A 24,499-nucleotide genomic window follows, 5' to 3' on the forward strand; every position below is an offset into this window, starting at 1 on the left:
TATTAAAAGGGATGTAAACCGTTGGCACTTTAATGTAGTACCCATTATTTTATTTTAAATTGAATGTGCTGAAGCACAGAGCCCGAGCAACAAAATATGTATAACTATCCAAGTACTTACTGTCTGGACTGTATATAAAATTTAGTAAGTTGTTACAAGTTATGTGTACTGTACATAAAACATTGAGACATGTTTAATCACTATAGTCTCAGCTTTTGACATTTAAAAAAACATTAAAATCATTTTATTTACAGCATGGAAAGAATCTGTGGATACATTTTAGTAGCATTTAAAAGAGGACAAGTAGAAGGTTTAGTGTGTATTTCACAATAGTATACATTGTTTATACTATGGCTCAGTAGCAATAATGTTGCATGTTAATATTAATTATTGCAAAGAATATTTAACAGTGGATGAGTGAAACAGTGAAGATGAGACGTTCCAGGTTGACAGTAAAATAGCAGCAGCAGCAGCAGCAGCAGCAGCCTTTTACTTACAGTCCAGTTTTACAGTCAGTTTTAGTTCATGGGTTGTAACTCTGCAACACTGGACTGTAAAGAAGAGAGAATCACTCGTCTTTCCAGCAGTAGCTCACATCGATGCCTCTAAAACAGGCGCCTTAATTAATTTCAGCTCTGGAGAGGCCCCATTTTTGGAAGTGCAATGACCTTCAAAAGTGTGCAGTGTCCTCCTTTCCCTCTCACAGCATTATGGATAGACACTTTTGCAGAAGCTTTTCCTGCCTGCTGCTGCTGCTGCTGCCGATGCCCCAGACTGCCGTGCTTCTTTGTTCACACAAGGTGCCCATAATTCAAATGATGAGTCATATGTTTGTGGCAGATGAACTGAATGCAAAACAGTCTAGCTCACGTTATAGTCCAGAATCCCTTCCTGTTTGACCTTGAAAACTGCATTTTAAAGCTGCTGAATAGGGAAGAGAGGGGCAAGTACAGTAGAGCCCATATACAGAGTAATTATCTAAATGAACACCTGGAGAAAGAGATAGATGTCAGAAAGTGTGATTTTAATAATGATTTAATTATGGTAAAGACTTAATGATTATCAAACTGGAATTAAGCACATTTGAGGCTTTATTGTATATTAATACAAGGCTGTATACGGAACATTAATGGGGTCATAATTTATAGTGGACCTAAATTACTGTGTGACCCAGTTTTATCAAAATAAAGTCTGTGTGGTTAAAAGTGCCACTGTCTCTTGGGCAAATTGTGAAAATACCAACTTCACACTTTTTTTTTCTTTTTACAGCATTTAAGGTGACAAAGTTGACAACACACTGATGATTTAGCTAGTATGTGGTATAGAAATGTTTTACTCTTGTAAGTACAGAAGCAACTAATTAATCTTTTACTCTGTTAAAATGTCAGAAAACAGTGAAAAATGTCATATCACAAGTTCTCGGAGCTGAAGCTGACGTCTTCATATTGCTGGATTTGTCAGTCAAAAGCCGAAAAATGTTAAATTTGTAATCATATAAAACAGAAAAATGGAAATCATCACATTTGAGAAGCTGGGGACAACAAGCGTTTGACATTTTGGCTTGATAAATTACTTAAACCATCTAATATATTCTCAAAATTGTTGAAGATTAAGTATTTGTTTCAGCACTACTTTTAATTTTGAAGGTGTTCCCCAAATTTCCAGGCAGCCTATTCATTACATATGGAATTTATTTTTATGCAAAGCTGACATTTTGACCTGAAGGTGTCTCAAGAGGAAAGTGTGAGCCCAAAGTGGAAAGAGTTCATCCTCTGATGAGCATTAATGTGCTCTGTAACATTAATTATGGGTTTATTATTTGTGCTCATGTGGAAATTTTGGCCTGATGGCATCAAGGAAAATGTCAGGGGTTAGATTGATTCCCTGTGGACTATGAAGATCCATTGCTAATTTTATGGAAATAAGGCTCAATGTGACAAACCTGTTAGACAAAAGGTCACATCATCATTACCAATAGTGTAATATTGCTCTTCATGCAAACGACACAAGCTTAGAAGACATAAAAATTTAAAATGACTGACTAAAATGTCTACTCTAATAACAACCAAATGACTAATATACATTTTTATCAAAACTAAATTTAAACTAAATTAAATTCAGATGCCAAAATTAACACTGATCAAAGGCTTTCTTGGCATTTGTATCCTGAAGTCATTTATAACAGTGAATAAAGCTGGTTTAGTGCATGAAAGCCAGACTGAAACGTCTCTGAAATGCTACTTTAAAATACTCAAAAGATTACGCAAGAAGTGTGCTGCTTAAATTTTTTTATGATTTTAATTACAAAATAAGGATTTTAAATTCAATTTAAGTTTGATAAGTTTTATTGGGTCGAGGTTGTATTTATTCAGGAGACGTTTCACAACAGCTGTTTTCAGAGCCTCGGCTGCCACGCCAGTGTGCATGGAGCAGTTCACAATCACAGGCATTTCATCTTCTAAGCAATTTAATACTCTGTTAAAACAGATGGTCGGGATAGGAGCAGGCTGAGGCTTGCACTAAACATTTCCCTTTTGTCTTGAAATGGCTCACTGTGTTGTTGAGAAGGATGGAAATGTTTGACTGTGTTGGTGTCCTGGTTTATGTCACAGAATATCAAGGTATGATAAATGATAAATGAGTCAATTTCAGAGAAAAGTATGGGATCCTTTTTCCCAACATAGCTGCAGCAGAATGGATGAACAGGCGGAGGGGAGGACAGTATACGAACAGATCTCTAAAAGGATAAGTCTGGTGATATTCTGTATTTTTTTTTTATTCTCAACAAATCCCATAAAAACATCAAAACCGACAATGATTTGATCCTACTAACGTGTGTTGTCTGATAGCCTGATAGAGCACATTACTCTGTGCCACAGAGCTCCATACACCATTCTGGTGTTGTAAATACTTAAAAGCGTTTTTTAAAAGGGACATATCATGCCTTTTTTTTTGATTTTCTGTCATTTATATACTGTTCTAATGTCGGATATCTGTGTTAAACAAGGTCAAAGTTCCAAAACATGAGGTGAATGAATGTAAAAAAAAAAAAAAGCTCTCTGCAAGTCAAAATCTCAGGCTTTAACCTGCTCTGAACACTCCATTTACAAAGTTAGCTCTACTTCCCCTTCGGAAAAAATTGCAGCTCGTTTTTGTCTAAACATGGACTGAACAACAAAGCATAGTGTTGAGAAAGGTTATGGTCTAAGGATGGCTTTTTAGTTATTTACGTTACTACAAATGTCAATAGGATTTTGAAAGATTTCTTACTCCTGGAAGAGAACTTGAAAGTTCAGGTTTTAATTTGGCTCTCTATTATCCCTTCATCTTTACATTTTAGCATCTTTCAACTCATTGTTTTGGTTTTACAGCTTGTGTTTTGTTTCACTCTTACGGTTCTTATCAACCTCGTTTCCAGCAACAGCTGTTCCTAAGAAATAAACCCTCTAACAACCCACTGTATGCTACTTGAACAGCACCAAATCAAGCTAGCTGTTTGGTGCTTCCAGTCTTTATGATACGCTAAGCTAAGCTAATTGCCTCCGAACTAGCTACACTACTTAAAGCAAAGATGTGAGAGTGGTATTGTAGTGGCCATTTTAGGGCTGCAACTAATGATTATTTTTTATTATCGATTAATCTGTCAGTTATTTTCTCAATAAATATCAGAGAATGGTAAAAAAACAAAACAAAAACATAGACTCTCCCAGGTGCATGGCTGGTTTTATAACTGCCCACCTACCTGTATAACCTGAGGTGCCCATAGTGTTACCCAAGTCACAAAACAAAACAAAAACAAAACAAAAAACTAGTAAACTAAAGCTAAATATGCTAAACAAGCAAATAATGAAATTAGCAAAACTAGCAAAAGAAAACACTATCAAAATCTAGTGTAGATAAAGAAAATATCTAGAGTAATCAAAAACTCAAAGCTAATACTAATTACTATTAATACATCAACAAACAACCAATAAATAGCTCCTACGGGTATCAAACTTCTCATCTAACTCTTGGAAAGCAGGTGAACTGTAGTTCCCAAAATGTTAAAATAATTCCTGCAGGAACTAAATCTGGAAAAATGAAACGTGCATTCGGCTAGAAGAAACATTTTGTAAAGAACAGGAGTTTTAGAGTTGAGAGTCCGCAGACAAACAGCTGTTACTGTTAATTTGATAACATCTTGTCTTAAAGGGGATATAATGGAGCCAACAGTGAGAAATCAGTCATCTCATTAAGACTTCTCAAGATGTGGGGACAACTGCAACACTAACATTTCATTGCTCACATTACTCACTCAGACACCTCTGTTAATTATGTGAAATCGGTTCGATTAAAAGGAATTTCCGAAGATAGTTCAGGTCAGGACATGATGTGGCTCCGCTATAGGCTGATGATCCAGCTGGTAGATTACATAATACTGCCTTAAGGCTTTGTGCAGAGCAGCGCTGGGCCTGCTCAAAACCTCAGAGGGAATAATATGCAAGTTCCCCCAGTTTATCTGTGGAGGCTTATCTGGGAACTGACAACAGATACAAAATAGTTTCAAATACAGGAGACATGCAAAGCTTTACGTCTGTGGTTATTTCTTGCTGAAATAGTAGGCCCAATTGCCTACACAGAAGTCCCACATGTACGTTGTTAAAGGAGTTTTCTGGCCGTGGAGGTTTTTCTAATTTTATGACAGATTAGATACGCCTCTCTGCAGCCAACATTGTGCACTTAAGTAAGTGGAACATGCATACAGCAGCGCTCAGTGACGTCAGCAGTCAGTGTTGCTCCATCATTTCCACGCTGTTTGAAGTGCATAGTGTTACATCAGCAGAGCTCCGAAAAAAGACATCCAGAGGTGTACTTAAGGTTATAAAGGTGAAACTGCTGAGGGGGCAAAACAACACACACTTTTTGTTGACATCTGCTAGTCTTCAGGCGGGGAGCAGAGCTGTCGGCTAATCATGTTGTTCAAGATTTATACTGTGGATGCGTTGGTCATAGAAACAACACAACCTCCTTTTATTATTTCTCAGTCATGCACTAAAGCACAAGCCATGATGGTTATGGCTCATTTCATGTTCGTGTTCAGAGTTGTAGTGTTTATATAGAAACAGTCATTTTGTTAGCGTCAACAACTGCTTCTAGCTCCACTGAGTCTATAGCAGATCATGTGAGGTAAGATATAGAATCCTTAAAATGGTAATAATTGGTGTTAAATCTTGATTAAAATGACATAGCGCCACACATTTAGACACAGATGTACTGTAGATATATGTATGGAAAACCAAGCGGCATGTCAGTTTTGATTAAAATGTACAGTACGTATATCAGAAGAATAAACTGGATGAAATATAAAGAGCTGCTACGATAAGTTGATTCACCAATTAATCAATGGACAGAAAATTAATCACCAACTATTGTGATAATTGATTAATAGCTTTGAATCATTTTACTAAGAAAAAATGTCCAAATTCTCTGATCCCAGCTTCTCCAATGGGAATATTTTCTCATTGATTTAATATTCTATTATAGTAAACTAAATATCTTTAAATAAATATCTTAAATAATGGATTATAGACTGTTGAACGGGGAAAAAGACATTTTAAAGACCAAATGACTAATCAAGGAAATAATCCACAGATTAATCCATAATGAAAAATGATCGTTAGTTGCAGCCCAAGAAATATAATTGAATTTTTGTTTTTTTGTCTTTTACTTCTGGCTGGGGGATAAAAATTGAAAATGTGCCATTTGGCTAACACTGGCATACGTATAGCAATTTTGATATATTAAACATATACATATTACATATTATGCTTTTTCTTCCCTTTTTCTTTCCCCTTTAATGATCATCATGACCATGACATGATACCAAAGATATAGTAAGATGATTTCAGTACATTTTGCAGCATGAAACATACTGAATAGGGGAAAAAAGAACAAAGGCTTTTACCCTTGGTCGAGCTGAAAAAGATGTCATAAGGAGTTCAGATGCAGCATCCCTGTATTTCTGCCACTCACCATTAGATGCCAAAAAGCCCAGCAACAGACTAAAGCGCCACATGGTGTGTGTGTGTGTGTGTGGACTGAGGAGACAAATTAATTCATCAAAGTCATTTAAAAAGCCTTCTTAAGGGAGAAGCAGCAGTAAAATGCCACGATTTAAGGGCTACTAGCACTCTTTGAATAAGTAATCCTGTTATGCCCTCTTGAAAATAGTATATTCACATAACAGTAGCTTTTAGAAACACAATAATTATTTTTTTTCTTCTGACTACATTTTTGAAATTTGGACAAAAAAAAAAATAAAAACAAATGAAAGGTTTGAAATAGCCAGAGGATTTTCTCTCTATTCCTAGAAAAGGCTTTGCTGTCTTCCAGGCTTAATATGAGGAATGCCCGTTACAGGGGACCGATGCCCAAAACAGAGCAGATCAATAGAGCCGAGTGAGTTCCAGTGGATCAACACTCTCACCTCCACTTGGCTCAGAAAAGGCTAAATATTTGGAATAATGAAGTGGGAGCTTCTTCTGTGGGTTTGGCAGCAGGACGACTGACACCATTGACTGTCAGTCACTTGCTTCTGTGTTGCTATGGAAACAACCTTGTTGCTCCACTCCGGGGCTAAATCGGTAAGAAAAGAACAAGCTTGTAGAAAGCAAATGTAGAAAGGAAAACATGGCCGCATGCATGAGTCATCTGCTAACACATACACGCAGAGCTCTCCAGTTTTATCACAGCGAGCAGCCTGTCAAAGCTCCGTGCATGATTGTAGCTAAACACAGCCGCAGCAGAGACCACACGAGAGAATAAAAGCAGCACCAGACTGTGGTAAGGACCATGCATGGAGAAAGCAGTAATCACCTCTGAGTCAAACATAATGCTATATTCAACTCCAAATGTTTCCAACAGTCAGGGCTAGGTCAAACAATAAAGTCAAATGCCAGCTAATGCTGTATCAAGGTTAAAATTACACATTAAATAAACATAAATTGGATTAAAAATGATTCAATAATAATTTCAATTTCACTTAATTTCATAATACTAACAGAATAGCAGTATTATTAGATTATTTAATGTGTGATGTGACAATAATGGTGTTTTTGTGTCAAGACTCGTTTAAAGTTGATTTTTATTTAATTTCACATATTAAAAAATAAAATAAATAAATGACTTTATCAAGAACCAGAGAGCTGGGGATGTTTCTCACTGCAGTGTTTGAGACTTCAGATTAGTTTCTCTTAGTTGTATTATTGTTTGAATTAATAACAAGCAACTACAGTCACTGGTCAAATGCTAAAATCACAGTTTATCACAAATTGTTCAGTCTCAAAAAATACATAGTTATATCAACCAATCAATCTAACAAACAAACAACAGAAAACAGTCTCAATTCGTGGCAGACTCTGGTGTGCTAGTTGCTATGGAAATCAAGTGCATTTCAGTCTTTAATTGAAAGAAAAGTTTTCATATTAACTCTGAAAACAGTGAAATAGTTTTTTATCTGTCATTTAAAATCAGCTAACAATTTACCTCGCAGCAGTCATATGAGTCAAATGTGTCCCCCCAGACGTTTTGTACCTGTTTTTTTGTTGATATGTTTTATTGCAGTTGGTTACCATGACTACTAATTCATGCAAGTTGAAATAACCGTTGTGGAAATGCTGATAGGCTACACATTTGTGTTTGCTATGTTTATCATGTTTAGGAAGTGACAGCAAGTTGTTACTGACGGTCACCAGTCACGACCAACAGCAACACCTGTACTATGAGACAATGTCATACAAAGCAGAGATGGTCAGATTCTCTAAATTTTGAGAATCTTTTTGTGTTTCTGGATTATTTCAGCTGTGTATGTGTTTTCACCACATTTGTTTTCAAATGATAGACAGTCTGTATGACAAAGAAAAGCCACAGCACACACTGTAAGCTGAATGATAAAATAAAGCTCAGCAACATTTACAATGAGGCTGAACATTCTTGATTTTGATGACCAATTTAACCAGCTGCACCAGTGTTGTGCTGTGCTGTGCTGGCAGGGTTTATCTACTGTAAGCATTCGTGTTGTTGCAGTGTGATGGTGTGAACTGAGATTAAGCTCTCCTTTAATCCTCCTCCGCTCCACATGACCTCACTGTGATGCACAAGCCATAGGGAGCTGTCATTGGTGCGCCGCATGTTCTCCTGTGTGACCTGCAGCCAATCAGAGCTCCTTAGCCCAGCATCCACCCCCCAGTGGGCCGCCAGTGGTGGAGCGAGTGAGGAGAAGGAGAGAGAGAGAGAGAGAGAGAGAGAGAGAGAGAGGAAAATGTATTGGGTTTCTATGAATGGAAACATGGAGGAGAGAACAGTGGTGATGAATAAACCCAAATACTGACAGCAAGACCCCCAAACACTGTCTTCTGATTTCTCTTTCTCTCACTACTCTCCTTACTTCTTCTTTTTTTTTTGGTAGTTTTTCCCACATAGGATATATTATAAATATATAGTAAATAGCCTTTTATATGCATCTAACAAGGTGGTTAACAATGGTTAACAAGGTGTACGTTTCTGCTGACAGAGAATTCTGCAGAGGTCAAACCATTAAAAAACAATTATTAAATTGTTTTTTAAAAAGGTGTACAGGTGGGATTGAGGGAAAATATATCAACATGATGCTCTTATACACACATCTCCCTTTAGAGATCTCAACATGTTTGCACTGACTGGACTGTCCAGCAAACAGAAAGTCCTTAAGACAATATCTTACGTAAAGGACAGTTTCACATATTTCAGTTCTGTCTTAAAGGACCACTTTGCAGATTTTCAACCTGATCTCTATCTGAATTAGGGATATAATGTGAAAAACTGCTGGGTTTTTCTTATATGTTCTCTGTGTCTCTGAGGCACAACTTCAAAATCTGTTGCTCTTCCAGGAACCAGTGATGTCACTGGTTCTTGGAAGGACTACGGGCTATTTCAGCTCTCAAGCTGTTTTGTGTAGTGGTGTCTTCAAGGACGGTGAAATGCGGGTTTTCCCAAAGTCTCCTGTCTACCATGTTATGCCAGCGATAGGGAAAAAGCAGACACTATAATGCATACTACTAAATACTTTAAAATATCAGCATATTTGGAATAAAACTAGTGTCATATATGAAGGCGAATATTGTGCTGTGGAATCAGACACTACAGAGCGTGGACTGTGCAGGAGGACTAGAGCAACACAGACACAGCAAAGCTAAGCTAAGCTGCTAAGTTTACTCATGATTCACCCAGAAGAGCTGAATATGACACAAAAAACAACTAGCTTCACAGTATAATGTCAGAGCAGAGATGTGGCGGTACTGTTACAATTTATGAGGCTGAATGCAGGGCTCCAGCGCACTGTTTGTTTTATGATATTTGCCGTCATGAATGAGGAAACACGTTTTGTGAATGAAAGCCTCAGTAAACTAATCATATATTACTGTACTCACCAACATTAGTATTTGATTGGACAGGACATGCGCAATGCATCCTGATACATGAAGGCACTGTCGGCACAGCTCTGTGAGCAGGAAAACTCAGCTTTCTCGGTCAATGTAGCACACACTAGGGGATTTATTGCTTCAATTGACTACATTTACCATCAACACTGATTGGACATCCACATAAAAGTGGTGAATTTCCCCTTTAAAACAACACTCACATGCTCATATGTACATAGAGACTATTTTTGGTTGCTGCTGAGGGACAAAATCCACACGACTCTTTCCATAGAAAAAGATGACTAAATATGAGGCTTCAGCAAACTGAGTTAAGTCCACATTCAGACCGACATCAGCTGTTCCTGGTTTTCTGTTATTTTTATACTGTACGTAAGGAAAAATGCTCCCTGCAAGTCAAAAGGCGATGCTTCAACCTGCTCTGAACGCTTCGATTGTGGTGGTTTTTCCTATCTTGCTGACAAGCTGACATTGGCTTGTCGAGTTTGCATTTTTAGGCAAATTTTCTGGTTCCATCCTCTCAAATTAATATAATATGAATGAATATTGTCTGGTGTCTTTTGTCTTCACTGATAGTAAACAGAATATCTAGATAAGATAGATAAGATAAGATGAGATAAGACAGTTGAGGTCGTCACATTGAGCGTTGAGAAACAGTGACATTTTTTAACCGTTTTCGGTCATTTTAGATTTGATAAATTGAGAGAATAATCGACAGAGTAATCTGTAATGAACATAATTGTTAGTTTCAGACCTAACAGCGACCAATAACTCTTTCAATATAAATATACACATTTGAGTTTTGTGTTAAGACTTTAAAAATGTGAACCTGTCCTTTAACCTTAACAAAATATAAGAGAATGTAATGACAGCTTACATAAAGGTCATTGTATTGTGTAGTAAGTCACCTGACCTGCTGTAATGGTGGAACCAGACTAAGATGTCTGTGGCTTTGCAATCAGATTTGTTACATAATTTGTATTGATAAAGTCTTCATATTCTGTGATCTGCCCTTCAAGAAAGAGAACAAGATATCTCACCATCACAGACACATTTTCAAGGAGAGGATTACCCAGGAGGTTTCTATGGTTACTGCTTTATGGGGGCATGCTTTAAGTACTCTGTTCCTGATGGCTCTAGCCCTTGACCCAGTTTGAGAACAAAATCAAGGACCTGACGAAAAAGAAGTTTAAAGGAGGAAAGGAATCATAAGACTGTATACTGGTCCAGATAACCCTCATCTCTGATGCTGAATGAAAACTAAAATCTAACAGGGGACGTAGTTTAAACATTACATTTAAGGGAGACACTTTTAACAAGAATAACTCCAACATACTGCTACAGGCAATTTGGACCATCCCTCTTTTTCAACTAGGGATTTTCCGCCCCTAAAATCACTGAACAGCAGACATTCAACCAAATATATCACACAACAAAGTGCTCTCAACGTGTTTGCACATTAAAAAGATTTAAACATTTGAAATGATAAAATGTCATTGTTGATCAACCCTAACGACAGAAAAGAACGTTGATATTAGACGATTTTGAGAAACCCTTGATCACATTGAAGGACGTTTTTGCCAGCGTATTAAAAATTTGTCTGCAACTACTGTATAGCTTAAGTCAGGGATATTACTTATGACTAATGTATGGTTAGTGTTAGGTTAGGATTATCCACCGCCCTGATCTCCACGTATTTCTACCTCGCCACATAAAGGACTCACTACTTCCTGCATTGGCACTGAACATTGGCAGTAGATGTAAATCACTGAGTGTGGCATTGTCCAATTTAAACATAATTTGTAGGAATACTGGGCTGTCCAGGCCACATTAATACCAGGTGTAACTTACGTAATGTCCATCAGTGACTCTTTACTGACGAAACGAGACAACGTTTGCCATGATGTAGAGAAAGATGCGTCACAAATTGTCTGGATATATTCTATCCAGTGTCAGGATGGACGTGAGTAATTGGCTTTGTTATACATTACAACTATTTCTGTAAGATGATCGTCAGTGAAGTTATTTGTAGTTTCTGTGGTTGCCATGGAGAGCTAGAGGAATGTGGCGGTCCCATGTGTGTGGTCCCCGTGGTGTTGTAAATGTAACTTTCTGTTTTATTTGAACTTTTTCAGACACTACAATGTATTGAGAGAGCAGAGGAAAAGGAAGAAGAGAGGCAAATTTTAACATAGAAGATATGGAAAGTGGATGAGTTTGTTGTAGATAATAGTAAAAGTAAAGCAAGAGCGAGTGTGCAGTGTGCTTCACAGAAGAGCAAAGACATTGAATTAACAGGATTCACACGTTTACTCTGGTGTAGTGACGTAAAAATAACACATCGAATGCAATAAAAAGCACAACAACACATAGAAAGTGTTGTTTTTAGTCTGCTTTTAAACTGTACTCACTTTGGAGCCGGTCTAACAGGCCCATATATGATATATCAGCTGCTATGAATATGACGCAGGGCGGTGTAGATAAATATGCTTTATAGAGAAGAACTGTGTTATCAAAGTCCATTGGTTGAAGAAGTAGTCAAAAGTGGTAACATCTCAAGGTAAAAACGCTCCACTACAAGCAAAAGTCCAGCTTTAAAATCTTGTTTAAAGCAGCTATAATCGATATATTTTTTATAATATCAATGTATCAAATGCCAATGTGTAATGTGTTGGGTGTGGCTCGTAGTGAATTATCAGAGACTCTGCAGCTACTATCAGCTTCACAGAGCTTTGTAGCAAGTTTCAGCTCATTGTTTAGCTGTCAGGCTGCAACTTCACTGTTTTGGTTCACTCTCACCACTCCCATATTTTCAGCCGCAGCAGGCAGCTGTTTTCAGAGAAAACAAACCTGCTGTGCACAACCTGCTCAGCACCAAACAGCAAACAAATGCAGTTCGCGGCTAGCTGGTGAACATAGCGGAGCATTTAGCAGCTAGAAGAGAGCCAGATATTTCCCTCAGGAGTTGATACGAGTCCAAAAACAGAGCTAAAAATGAGTGAATATTGGACTTAGCCAGAAACACAACTCCAAATAATATTGCTCTGTAACTGCTGGAAGTATAAACAATAGTTTGAAATACATCAGCATATCAGCTTAAAAAGTGACGATATATCAGTGTTATGTTCACAAACTGTTTCCGCTGCCCCCAAATGGCCAAAAAAATCAGTTAATGCAGGTTTAACTACAGAGGTGTTAGCAGTATAATGTACTTAAAGTAGCCCATCAAAAGTAAAAGTACTCATTAGACAGCAGAACGACTCTTTTAAGAGTCCAATTATTATTACTGTGTATGCAGCATTTTATGTTGTTCCTGCAGTAAAGTGAATTTTTTATTACTTTATTAGCTGTTGGGTTTAATATATAACGATGCATCATATGTTAATAGTTGATCATATATTTTGTATATAAAACCTTTATCTTCACAGTAACAAAAAAACGAAAAACAAAACTATACTGTGGCTGTAAAATAAATGTAGTGAAGTTGCCGAAGTAGTATGAAGTGTCATGAGTACTTAAATGAGTACTTGAAACTGTACTTAAGTGCAGTACTTGACTAAATGTAGTTTCCATCTCTGTCAAACTCTAAAATTAACAGGAAGTCAATACAGAGATCTAAGGACTGTATTGATTTGACCACATTTTGTGAAAATATTCTGATGCTATATACAGTATATGTGCAAACACCAACATCTTCTCTCATATTTGTATGAAGGCTACACGTCTGTTCATATTTTAGAAATGAATGAGCCTTTGGAGGATCCATGTAAATGAGCTCAGCTGTCTCTGTTAGAAAGAGAACGGCTGAATTCATTAAAGATGCTGAAGCTGGCTACTGTTGTCTTGGGTGTTCATTGATTAAACTTGTCATTTTACATAAGAGCTACAGAGGGGCCTCTCACACTTAATAGAAAGTATTTAATTGTAGAATATTTCCCCCCTCAGCCAACCACAGTTCAGTTATTAAAATAAAATAAATGCAAGGGCTTTTGGAGGCATGCATCATCATACTGTCTATGTTATTATTGCAGTATATACTGTACATATCAGATCTCTGTGAGGATTCAGCTGCTACATGTAAGGCTGTATAAACTAATATATTAACAATAAAGTGGTGTGCTCAATGGTTGAATCTTTGAATGCTCCTAAACGCTGGCGCTCTTTAAGAAAAAGTTGGGGTTGAAATCTTGAACTATGTAAATAACGGCACTTAAGGCACTCACATGTAGAGGAGCAGGAGTAATGTGGAGTTTTATTAAAAGGCAACAATAAAGCAGAATGTGACTCATCCAATGGCAAAACATTTAAGGAAGCACAAAACAGCAATGATACTTTGGGATGGATTGAACTAGACTTTCAGACTTTTAAACTTGATGTAAGCGTACATCAAGGCCTGAATGAGGAAATTTATTTCTGACCCTTTTTGTGATTTTAACACAAATGTCAGTCTCTCAGACGGTTCGATGATTCCTCATGAATTTGATGCCCTGACTTTTCATCTAGTGTCACCTGCAGGCTTATCCAGTGAAATATCTCAACATGTTAGAGATGGATTGGCATACATTGTCTTTTTTTTGCCTTTATTGGCACAAAACTCTGTACAGACATTCACGGCACCTAAACAATGAATCCTAATGACTTTTTCTCTAGTGCCATCAGTTGGCGTTTGTGGTTTTAAGTTAAATTTCTTGACAGTTATAATACATATTGCCACGAAATTTGGTACAGACGTTCATGTTCTCCTCTGGATGAACTGTAATAACTTTGGTGTTCCTCTGACTTTTCATTTATCGCCACCATCTGGTCAAAGTTTTAAAACACTCCCATCAACCTCAGTTATACTTTGTGTTTACAGCTAATTAGCACATGTTAGCATGCTGAACTAAGATGGTGAACATGGTAAATATTTCACCTGCAAAAGATCAGCATGTCAGCATTGTCTGTGAGCATGTTAGCATGCTGACATTAAACTTTATTTCAGTCAAGCTCAGGTATTTTATCCTGAGCCTGATTGAAAGAAAATTAATTTGCAACTCTTTTGATAATCAATGTATCTTTTAGGTAATTTTTTAAGCAAAAATGCCAAAAATTTGATGGTTCCAGGTTCTTAAACATGAGAATTTGCTGGTCTTTTTGATCTTATGTGATAGTAAATTGAATATGTACTGGATTTGGACTGTTTATTGGACAAAACAACATATTTAATGAAGCCACCTTGAGCTCTAGGATATTGTAGTTGATCAATTAATTGATTAATCAACAGAATAATCAATAATGAAGCCCCAGTTGAAACTGGTCGTTTTTTTGAATGCATCATGTAACAAGCCATGTAACCAGTAAAGACATCTTTTTCCTGAACTCATTCACTCACATTGCTCATGCTGCTCTATGCATGAGTACCTGACATGTGTTGTTTTGCATATGTATTAATAATAAATTATTGGAAGTATAACTGGCTGCAAATTATCAGATCAGATTATCATATCTGTCCAAGACACAAATTAAAAAATAATGTCTTTAAATTGTGCTTTTTGTGTGAGTTCAGTTGAGGTTTATATTCAACTTAATTTGAGTGAGCTGGAGAGCATCCAGAAGTTGAGTTACCATGGTTACCTGCATCTGGAGGTGGCCTAGTTATCTTGGTGACTCATGTGCAGCAAGTCTTCAGTCCTTCAAATGACCCCATCTCCTCCTCCTCCTCCTCCTCCTCCTTCTCTTCCTCCCCAACTCTCGTTAACCTTAAGAAGAGACACACCTCCTCCACCACAGAAGCAGCACACAGTCTGACCAGATGTAATGATGTACCGCTGCGCTCATACAGCGTTGTGTGTTTTATCATTTTTACATTCTTCCAGTTAAATACTGGCACCAGTTCACTCCAGCTCAAATCTGTAACTCCACAGGAAGCCTGACGCAGTTCAAAAGGAATTCAGTTAAAAAGTTTAAAATGCAATTTGCGGTGATTAGAGGGCTTATTGTGATTTATTCATTATTCAGTGAAAATCTGCTGTTTTTTTTACCGAGGGATGATGTCATGCTTTCTGTGCATCTTGAATGTTTCCTGTAATTAAACTAGATCTGCAACTAACAATCATTTTCTTTTTATGATTTATATTTTTAGTGAAAATAATCTCTAGCAAGAGAATTGTACAAAACGAGTAAAAAATATAGAAATGAGAAAAACATAATTTTCATCATCAACTGATCTGCAGATTATTTTCTTGATAAATTGATCAACTAGTCTATGACATGTTAAATAAATACAATACGGTGTTTTGTCTGACTAAGAGACTAAAATGTTAAGATATTCAATTTACTGTCATATATGACATGAGGAAACTGCTAACTGTCACATTTGAAAAGCTGGAACTGTCAAACATTTGGCATTTTTGCCGGAAAATTACTGAGATGATTAATTGATTTTCAGAATAGTTGACAACTTTTTACACTTGATCTCCAGGGCAACCATGAATATCCATCCATACCAAATTTTATGGCAATCCATCCAATAGCTGTCGAGACATTTCACTTAAACCCACAAATGTCAACCTCATGGTGGCACTAGAGGAAAAGTCAGTAGGATTCGTCCTCTCGCCAATACATCCAATAACCGGTGGACAAACAACGTCCTAAGTTCAATGTCCTATGGTTCTAAACTGTCTCAATATACAGTATATTGGTCTACACTGCTGGTAAGACTCTAACAACAGATACATCATCAGCCCAGTTTCCAGTACATTAAAATTGGGCCTATATTTTACTGTCGGTTAAATAAATTGGCTAAATGATAGAGGACATTGTTGACCTTTGCAGAGGAATGTTGGAATATTTTTCTTTCTGATTTAATTCATAACTGTGTCGTCTCTCCTCACCACAGTAACTGTCCGTGCTCCCTGGCTGCAGCCCTGGCCAGAGCCACAGCAGACAGCATGCTGCAGACTGACCTCTCCATCCATCACCTCAATAAGACTGTAGAAGATGGAGCTGACCCATTACCACGTGAGTCCCTGGGGAGCCCACGAGACTGCTCTCTCCCTCTCTCTAACACACACACACACACATATATACAGAGGCACAGACAAATTAGGTCTCTCTCTCACTTCATCCCACACACATACACAGGCATATAACCACCAGGGCTTTGTCCCAGTTCTCCTACGCAAGGCTGCATTAAGTGGTATTTGACCACTAGAGGGCAGAAAGTAGACTGTAAAACATACATCTGTGAGCCAGAACACATTATATCCACCATACTACGATTTTCATTATATATGCTTTGTCTGATCATAATCCAATTACAGTGATAATCTAATATATGTCTCAGGAATATTATGTTAATCTTTGAATTATAAATACATCAACCCTACATATTAAAAGATAGGTTCACAATTCTTAAAGTCAGCAGTCAGGTGCCTAAATGAACACTGACTCAGGTTTTTCTTGCTGTAATCATTCCTCCTGCTCATACAGGGTTTTTTTGTAAAAAAAAAACAAAAAAAAACAAAATCCCTCTTTGTGTCCCTCTTTATGAGCAGTGTTTTCCTGTTCAACTGCAGTGGAAGTACAGTAACAAAACGAGGGAATGTGGTACCAAAAAGACAATAACTTTAAAAGATATTGACAGAAGGAGGCTTGTGAATTTTGTCCCAATTCAAAATACAAAGAACATCCAGCTGTTAACTTCTGTTAAAGCTGCACTTATCAGTATTTTTACCTCACCAGCTCTATAAAGCTTTTTAAACTCCTTTTAGCTCATTGATTGTGTTTACATGCACATTAGTATCCTGGTTTTGATCATATCCTAGATATGGTGTTTACATGGAACATCAGACACCTGGTTACTCATATCAGTGTATACTGGATTATAACAGTATCCAGGTTTCCGATCATCCGTATGCAGTTGTATCTTGATTCCTCAACATCTCAGCTCATTTTTCTACCAACAGAGAAGGTTCAGAAATCTGGATAAGGAGTTTACATGATCAAGACATATCTGAGATAGGATATTGATCAGGATACTGGTGCACATGTAAACACACTCATTATTTTAAGTTTCTGGCTCACAAACTCCACTTTCATCAATCTCGTTTCCAGCAGCACAGCTAGCAGCAGACAAAGTTATAAACCAGCTGGTGAACATTGTAAAGCATTATTTAGCTGCTAACGAGATGCATTGGATATTTATTTGTCAGGTGGACACAAATATGACTCCAAATGAATGATCATGTTTGAGAGATTAACTCTTACCCTTGGGGACACATATCTGTGATAAAATATTATAAACTCTAGGTTTTTTTACTAGATTTTCCTGGAGTTAAATGACCTAGATGTAGAATTTCTGGTGACGTGATAACAAATCGTCAAAAATTGTCTTAAATCTCACCAAAAGTTGACACAGCATCAAACTTTTTGCTATCCTGAAAACATCTAGAGAGTCAAGTATGGTGTACTGGAGAAAAATTGTGCAACGTGTTTTAATTTTGATGGACTGGTCTGCACCTTGCTGCGTTTGCCTCCTCAAAGTCAGAACTTCTTGTGTTGCATAACGGCGGATCACATCCTGTTTTATGTCTTTTCTTTGGGTATTTGCAAGGTGTTATGGGTAGGTCGTGATGCCAGCTGCAGTGCTGAAAAATCTTCATTTGGAGCAGGATAAAGGAGGGTGCTAAACAGTATTGGGACACTGATGGATTTGCCAGAAGGTAGAGGGGTGAGAGTGAAGGGAGGAAATGGGACACAGCATGGGCCGCTCTCTCTGTCTCACCTATTTGAGCTGAGAGAGAGAAGACAAGCGAAGACAGGATAGACTGTTACACCTGCAGCTAACAATAGTAGGTCGAGCCCATGTAGAAACACAGCCTGCGTCTTGATTATTACAGAGAGCTGAACCCCCTGTTCCACTAACTTCTGTTACTCACTGAACGTTTCTTTCATTTGCCTTTCTGAAAAAGTAAAACAGGTCCCTGAGGATTTGCTATCCACAAGGGCTTCATTTTCACTGAGGATGGGGACAAAGTTGACTTTTGACACAGCAGAAAAATTTAACTAAAATTTTTACAGTTTTATTTTGATTTGACTCCTTTAAGCATCTCTAAACATTGTTCTTACTGTCCAGCTGCCAAAATCCAGATGAGAGAAGAGAGGAGTTGATAAAAATGCTGATATGAGTCGCCTTACATTAGTACTGTGTGCTCATAGCTGTTGAGTTTTACCAGCAGCAGTGAGAGTTTTACTCACGTTATTTTGCCACGGGTTTTACCTCTCAGGCAGCCCTACTTGTTGTCGAAGATTGTTGGGGCTTTACTCAGCTCGAGAGGAACATCTGCAGAATTTCAGCAATTTATTGTTAGCATTCATAAAACATGTTCCAGTGTGGCTGTGCGTATATTATACGTCATCATAACTTTTTTCCATTAGCGCTGACATCCACCCAAGCTCTCCTCTGACAGCCACGTCTAGTGTAACCATGGCAACTCAACTGGCCTCACTCTGTGTAACCTGCAAAGGTATTGAGTTTGTAGGAAATGTTGTTTGTTAAAGGCAGATAGAAACAGAAATATTAAGTACATTTATAAATAAATAAAGGCAAAGTGTGATAAACTTAATTAGGTGACACGATTGATACTTTTTTACCTTTACTCCGAGAATAGTTGAAGGTGTAATTGTCACTCATGTGAATCCAGACAGGCTACAGCTGCTATCTTCCTCAAAGGAGTGAGTTACAAACTTTTCAGAGCCTACAGGGGTGAGTGTTCAATGGAGTATTCCTTTAAACTCTGACTGGAGCTTACTGGCAGGAAGGACAAAGCACATGTGCTCTCTTGGTCAGTAACCAAAGACAAACCTAAAACACTTTTTAAGTGACTTAAATACAATTTATACAATAAGGAAGCACTCACACTGTTCTTTGTGTGTATGTGTTAGAGATGGAGTCTGTGAAGTTCGCCCGGCTGGTGTTTAACAGACTGTTTGAGATGTGCTGCCTCTGGATGAAGGAGATGCCCTTCCGCCGCCGTCCACAGCCATACTACGAAACCTCCATCCACGCCATCAAGAACATGAGGCGCAAGATGGAGGACAAGCACGTCATCATCCCTGACTTCAACACACTCTTCAACCTTCAGGTTGTCCTACTACTAGTCTATAAAGCACTAAATGGTCTCGGGCCCAAATACATTTCTGATTTGCTTGTATGTTAGGAAGCACCCAGACCCCTCAGGTCATCTAGGACAGGTTTACTCAGTGTTCCCAGGATCAAAACCTGTCTTTCAAATGCATTTTTAATGTCTTTTAAATGGAATCTTAATGTCTTCTTCATGTCTTATGTTCAATGTGTTTCTATGCCATTGTAAAGCACTTTGAACTGCCTTGTGTCTGAATGGTGCTATATAAATAAAACTGCCTTGCCTTCAGGTGGCTACAAGTTCCCCAGAGGTGTCCATTCATACAGACTTTGAATCTATCTTCCAAGTTTGGTAGCTGAAACCCTCAAATCCAGATAGTTTTAGGGTAGTTTATTGATATAATAATAATTATAAAAGCCTGAAGTCTTCCCTCATCACTGACTAATGGTATTTGTTTCTCAGGATCTGGAAGAACAGGCTTTCTTTGCTGTGTTTGATGGGCATGGCGGTGTGGACGCTGCTATTTACGCCGCCAACCATCTCCACGTCAACTTGGTGCATCAGGAATCCTTCAGCCAGGACCCCTCAGAGGCCCTCTGCAGAGCCTTCAAACTCACTGATGAACGCTTTGTGAAGAAGGCCTCACGAGAGGTAATCACATCTGCATTACTACTACAACCATTACTACCACTCCTACTACAGACACTGCTACTACTACTATTACTACAACACCTACAACATCAAGGACTGTCACTGCCTTCACTACTACTAACATAATATCACAACAGCATCTTTTTACTCATGTAAAAAACTATATTTGCGGTTACACATTATAAAGGCTGGAGTTGCAGATTAGATGGCTAGATTATCTATGTTTCTGCTTGACTGACAATGTTTCTGCTTGTTTTTTGGTCATTTGTTGACCCTGACCCAGTAAAACAGGGAGGCAGTTCCTGTATAATGTAGTAGTGGTGCAGCTGCTGCTTAGCGTGAGGTGAATACATGCTGTAACATGTGTCTTTGGCAGCACCTGCGTTGTGGCACAACAGGCGTGGTGACGTTCCTGCGGGGTCGGACGTTGTACGTGGCCTGGCTGGGAGACTCCCAGGTCATTCTGGTCAGGAAAGGACAGGTTGTGGAGCTGATGAAACCACATAAACCAGACAGAGAGGTAACACACATACACACACATCCTGAAACCCAACCAGGAACAAATCTATCACTTCCACTACATGCATACTTGGATTGAGATGACGAATCAAAGCTGAAAATGGTGGATTTGGGTGGATTGTGTTCACTGCACATTTTCAATCAAAAATCTGTAGAGATGTCTTCCCAAAAACAGCTGTATTAATATACCTATTGTTGTAAGAGTGGGCTCTAAGTACGGCATTTACATAAGATCCACCTTCAACCTTGCATCTTGCAAAAGAGAGAATAAAAGAAATCACTTTAAGTGCACAACAGAAGCAGGTAATGCACTGCACTGATTGATATGCTGCAGGGGATGTCAGCATGAGATTGTTATGTACCATGTGATAGTCATCACCACGAACCAACGTTAAAGAAAACTGTGCTTCACATCTGTGTACAGGATGAGAAGCAGAGGATCGAAGCTCTGGGAGGCTGTGTGATCTGGTTCGGCACATGGAGGGTTAATGGCAGTCTGTCTGTATCCAGAGCAATAGGTAAACTACCACATATTCATACACTGCACTGTCATATTTGGACTTTTTCTGCTTATTTTGACGAGTTCCCTCCCAAAGGTTGCACAAATTCATATCTGAGAAGCTGACTACATTTTTAAAATTTCAAAAACATTAAGTCAAACTCAACATAAACGGACATATTTACTGCTGAAGCAAAAGAATCCACTCTCAGATAAATTCAATCGAAAGCTGGTATGAGCTGGCCCAAATAGACTAATCTGTTACATGTGTTGACAGGCGACTCGGAGCACAAGCCCTACATCTGTGGTGATGCAGACCATGGTATCTTCCCACTGGACGGCTCAGAAGACTACCTGATTCTGGCCTGTGATGGCTTCTGGGACACAGTGAGTCCAGATGAAGCGGTGCGGGTGGTCAGTGACCACCTCCAGGAGAACACTGGAGATACCACCATGGTGGCCCACAAGTTGGTGGCCTCAGCCCGAGATGCGGGCTCAAGTGATAACATCACTGTCATAGTGGTCTTCCTGCGGGACCCACGCTCCCCACCACCCACCAGCACTGAGGACGATGAGGAGGGCGTGGTGGAGGGAGAAGTGGAGGAAGAGCAGGTAGCAGAGGTGGAAGAGGAGGAACAGGAAGAGGAAGAGGAGGAGGAAGAGGCAGTCAGGGTAGAGCGTGATGGTGGAGAGGGAGGCAGCAATGCGGACATCGGGGGGAAAAGTCGCGGCGGCTGGCCCCTGCAGCAGTGCTCGGCCCCCGCTGACCTTGGCTATGAAGACCGAACGGACTCGTTCACGGACAGAACTAGCCTCAGCCTTCTGGGGCCGTCGCTGGAGGGCCGCATCTCCCTGACCCAGGGCTCACGGCAGCCCTGCTCCAACTTTAGCCCCGACCTCTTCACAGCCTCCCACATCTACCAAGAGAAACACCCACTGAGGCGCAGGTCCTGTATCCCTTTTCAGGAGTCCAGCATTGCTGGCTTCACGGACCCACTGTGGCCCCAGACAGCCGTGCTGTTCGGCCAGGCAGTGAGGCGAAGCCGCAGGCTTGGATATGGTAGTCGCCGGTGGAGCCGGAGGTGGCCAGGCAGATCTAGGGAGATGCTAGGCCTGTTACCATCTGGCCACTTGCTGCCCCACACGCAGCGCTACTCCAACTGGAGGCCTGGAGTGGCAGTGCCTCAACTGCCCCACGATGCCACCATCTGAAGAGGTGACCCAAACCAAACCATCTCCATTTATTCAGTCCTGCTCCCTGCCCCTCAGCCCACCCACCCACCTCTGCCTTCAACAACACGTCTTTCTTTGATAGTAGGTAGTTGTGGCTCCCGCAGTCGTTACGTGATTATTGAATCTCTGTTGGAAGAGTGGTGCTCTCTGTCCTAAGCTGAAATGTTTCCAAATGTAAGCTGGCCCACTAAACACAAGCCCCACTCCTTAATGCTGTAGGTAAAGCGCAAAACTGCATCCTCTCCCTTGTGACCATTGATCAGTCAATATGAAGCCATAGCTGGAGATGTAGGTTGATCAAATGTGTTCAGACTGAACAAGAAATTAATTTAGACAAGAACAGACACAGTTTGCTGTAGGCAGTGCAAAAAACATTTAAAAAAAGTTGTCTCTTGTGTTAAGTTGAGTGATTCCACTTCATGAATGGGGAAAAGGGAGACACTTTAGAAGCAAATGAAAGAATAATTATTTAGAAGAAAAATAATTTTAAAATCAGTGCCTGGACTCTGAGCTGCCACAAACACACAAGTACAACTACACACGCTTTCCACGTGTGTGTCATTAGATAGCTGGAGCTGAAGTCTGTGTTGGACAGACTCCTCTCTTTCACTCCAGCGCTAAACTTTGTGTATATAAAATGAGTTCACTTTACATTCAGTCTGAACACAATTTATTTACACAGTTTAATTTATGCTCGGTCGCGCCACACCCTTGGCAGTGTCTCTAGAAAGAAATTATGAATTTTGGAGAAGAAAAAGTGTTGTAGGACATATTTGTCGCTCATGGGTACATGCAGAAAGAAAAAAAATTGAACCTCGATATGTGCACAGAGGGCATCATGTTCAAACTAACAAGCTGATCGATACAGGACTTATTAGGGCAGCCAATATCAATATTTGAGAGTTAGATAATCCAATAACAACATATTGTTTTTTAAGATGACTCAAATGTTTGATAAGGATCCCTTGAATTGCAATAAGGATATTTACTAGGTGGAACATGTAACAGGGACACTGTTTCCAAAACCTCAAACATGTTTTTGGCATTCTTTACTGCAATTTCTTGTTACATATTGTGCAATACATATGCCACCGCCTAGATATTTTTTTCTAACCTAATATTAGTGGAAAATATTGGACATGTTGATGAATCAGCCGGGCTCCAGTTGAAACCGTACCTTCCCCAAACTGTTGCCACAAAGTTGTCTTGTCTAAAATATCAATGTTACTGTAGCAATAACATTTCCCCTCATAAGAACTAAGGGACCAAATTATGAAAAACAACCCCAATCATCATTTAAATGAGCCATTTATGCATATTTTTTTTGTACATCCAAGAGAACAAGGACAGCTTTCTAGTCATACCAGCACAGTGAAAGAGGCGGACTGTGTGATCAGTCCACTTCTCTTTTCTTTCTATTTAATGTCACCCAGGTGTGAACGCAGGGTGAGGTGACACATCTTATGTCTTGAGACAGCTGTCGAGAATGTCGAGCAACTGAGCATTAAATTAAGCTCCAATGGCCTAGCTTGCCTCTTTGTCCCTTCAGGAATCCTTTGGTGGCATATGAATAAAGTTCAGCCAGAACAATTGTTGCTCCTGCTCTCTGGGACTGAAGGCACATGTTGTTCTGCCCCCTCTCATACAGTCAATGACCCAGCCATTATCCTTCCACAGTTTGTCTACGGATAAAAGCACTAAACACCAGATTATAAAAGATTAGCAGTCACTTACCTGAATAAATGCTTCATGTAGTCCAGTATTCCAGATGGGGATATACTCCTGTGGTAATGGGGTTTTTTTGGGGGGGGGGCAAGGGGGGCATTTAAAAATATATTTTTGTTATAGTTGTTGTTGGGCCACATAGTTCTTGCAAGTATTCCAAGTCTATTTACTTTTACACAAAACTCATTGAACAGAAATTTTTTTCCAGCAGGCTTGATAAAGTGCACAACCATTTAATGTTGGGCCAGGATAGTTGAAAGTTGCAGAACATGTGCCTTCCATATGTGTTACTA

At 39.1% G+C, this 24,499-nt stretch overlaps 1 protein-coding gene across 2 annotated transcripts in view; it reads left to right on the plus strand.

Annotated features, from left to right (window-relative positions):
- The window catches only part of ppm1e (protein phosphatase, Mg2+/Mn2+ dependent, 1E), a 41,150-nt gene extending 16,879 nt beyond the window's left edge, over positions 1-24,271 (plus strand). For both annotated transcript variants that reach the window (XM_067608654.1, XM_067608653.1), the window contains 6 exons: positions 16,333-16,454; positions 19,380-19,579; positions 20,042-20,230; positions 20,607-20,750; positions 21,174-21,267; positions 21,526-24,271. In XM_067608654.1, the coding sequence (XP_067464755.1) occupies positions 16,333-16,454; positions 19,380-19,579; positions 20,042-20,230; positions 20,607-20,750; positions 21,174-21,267; positions 21,526-22,460 (1,684 nt within the window). In that variant the 3' untranslated portion in view covers positions 22,461-24,271. The remainder of the gene's footprint in view (positions 1-16,332; positions 16,455-19,379; positions 19,580-20,041; positions 20,231-20,606; positions 20,751-21,173; positions 21,268-21,525) is intronic.
- Positions 24,272-24,499: the final 228 nt, after the last annotated feature.

This window comes from Thunnus thynnus, chromosome 13, assembly GCF_963924715.1.
Source record: "Thunnus thynnus chromosome 13, fThuThy2.1, whole genome shotgun sequence".
Lineage (NCBI taxonomy): Eukaryota > Metazoa > Chordata > Actinopteri > Scombriformes > Scombridae > Thunnus > Thunnus thynnus.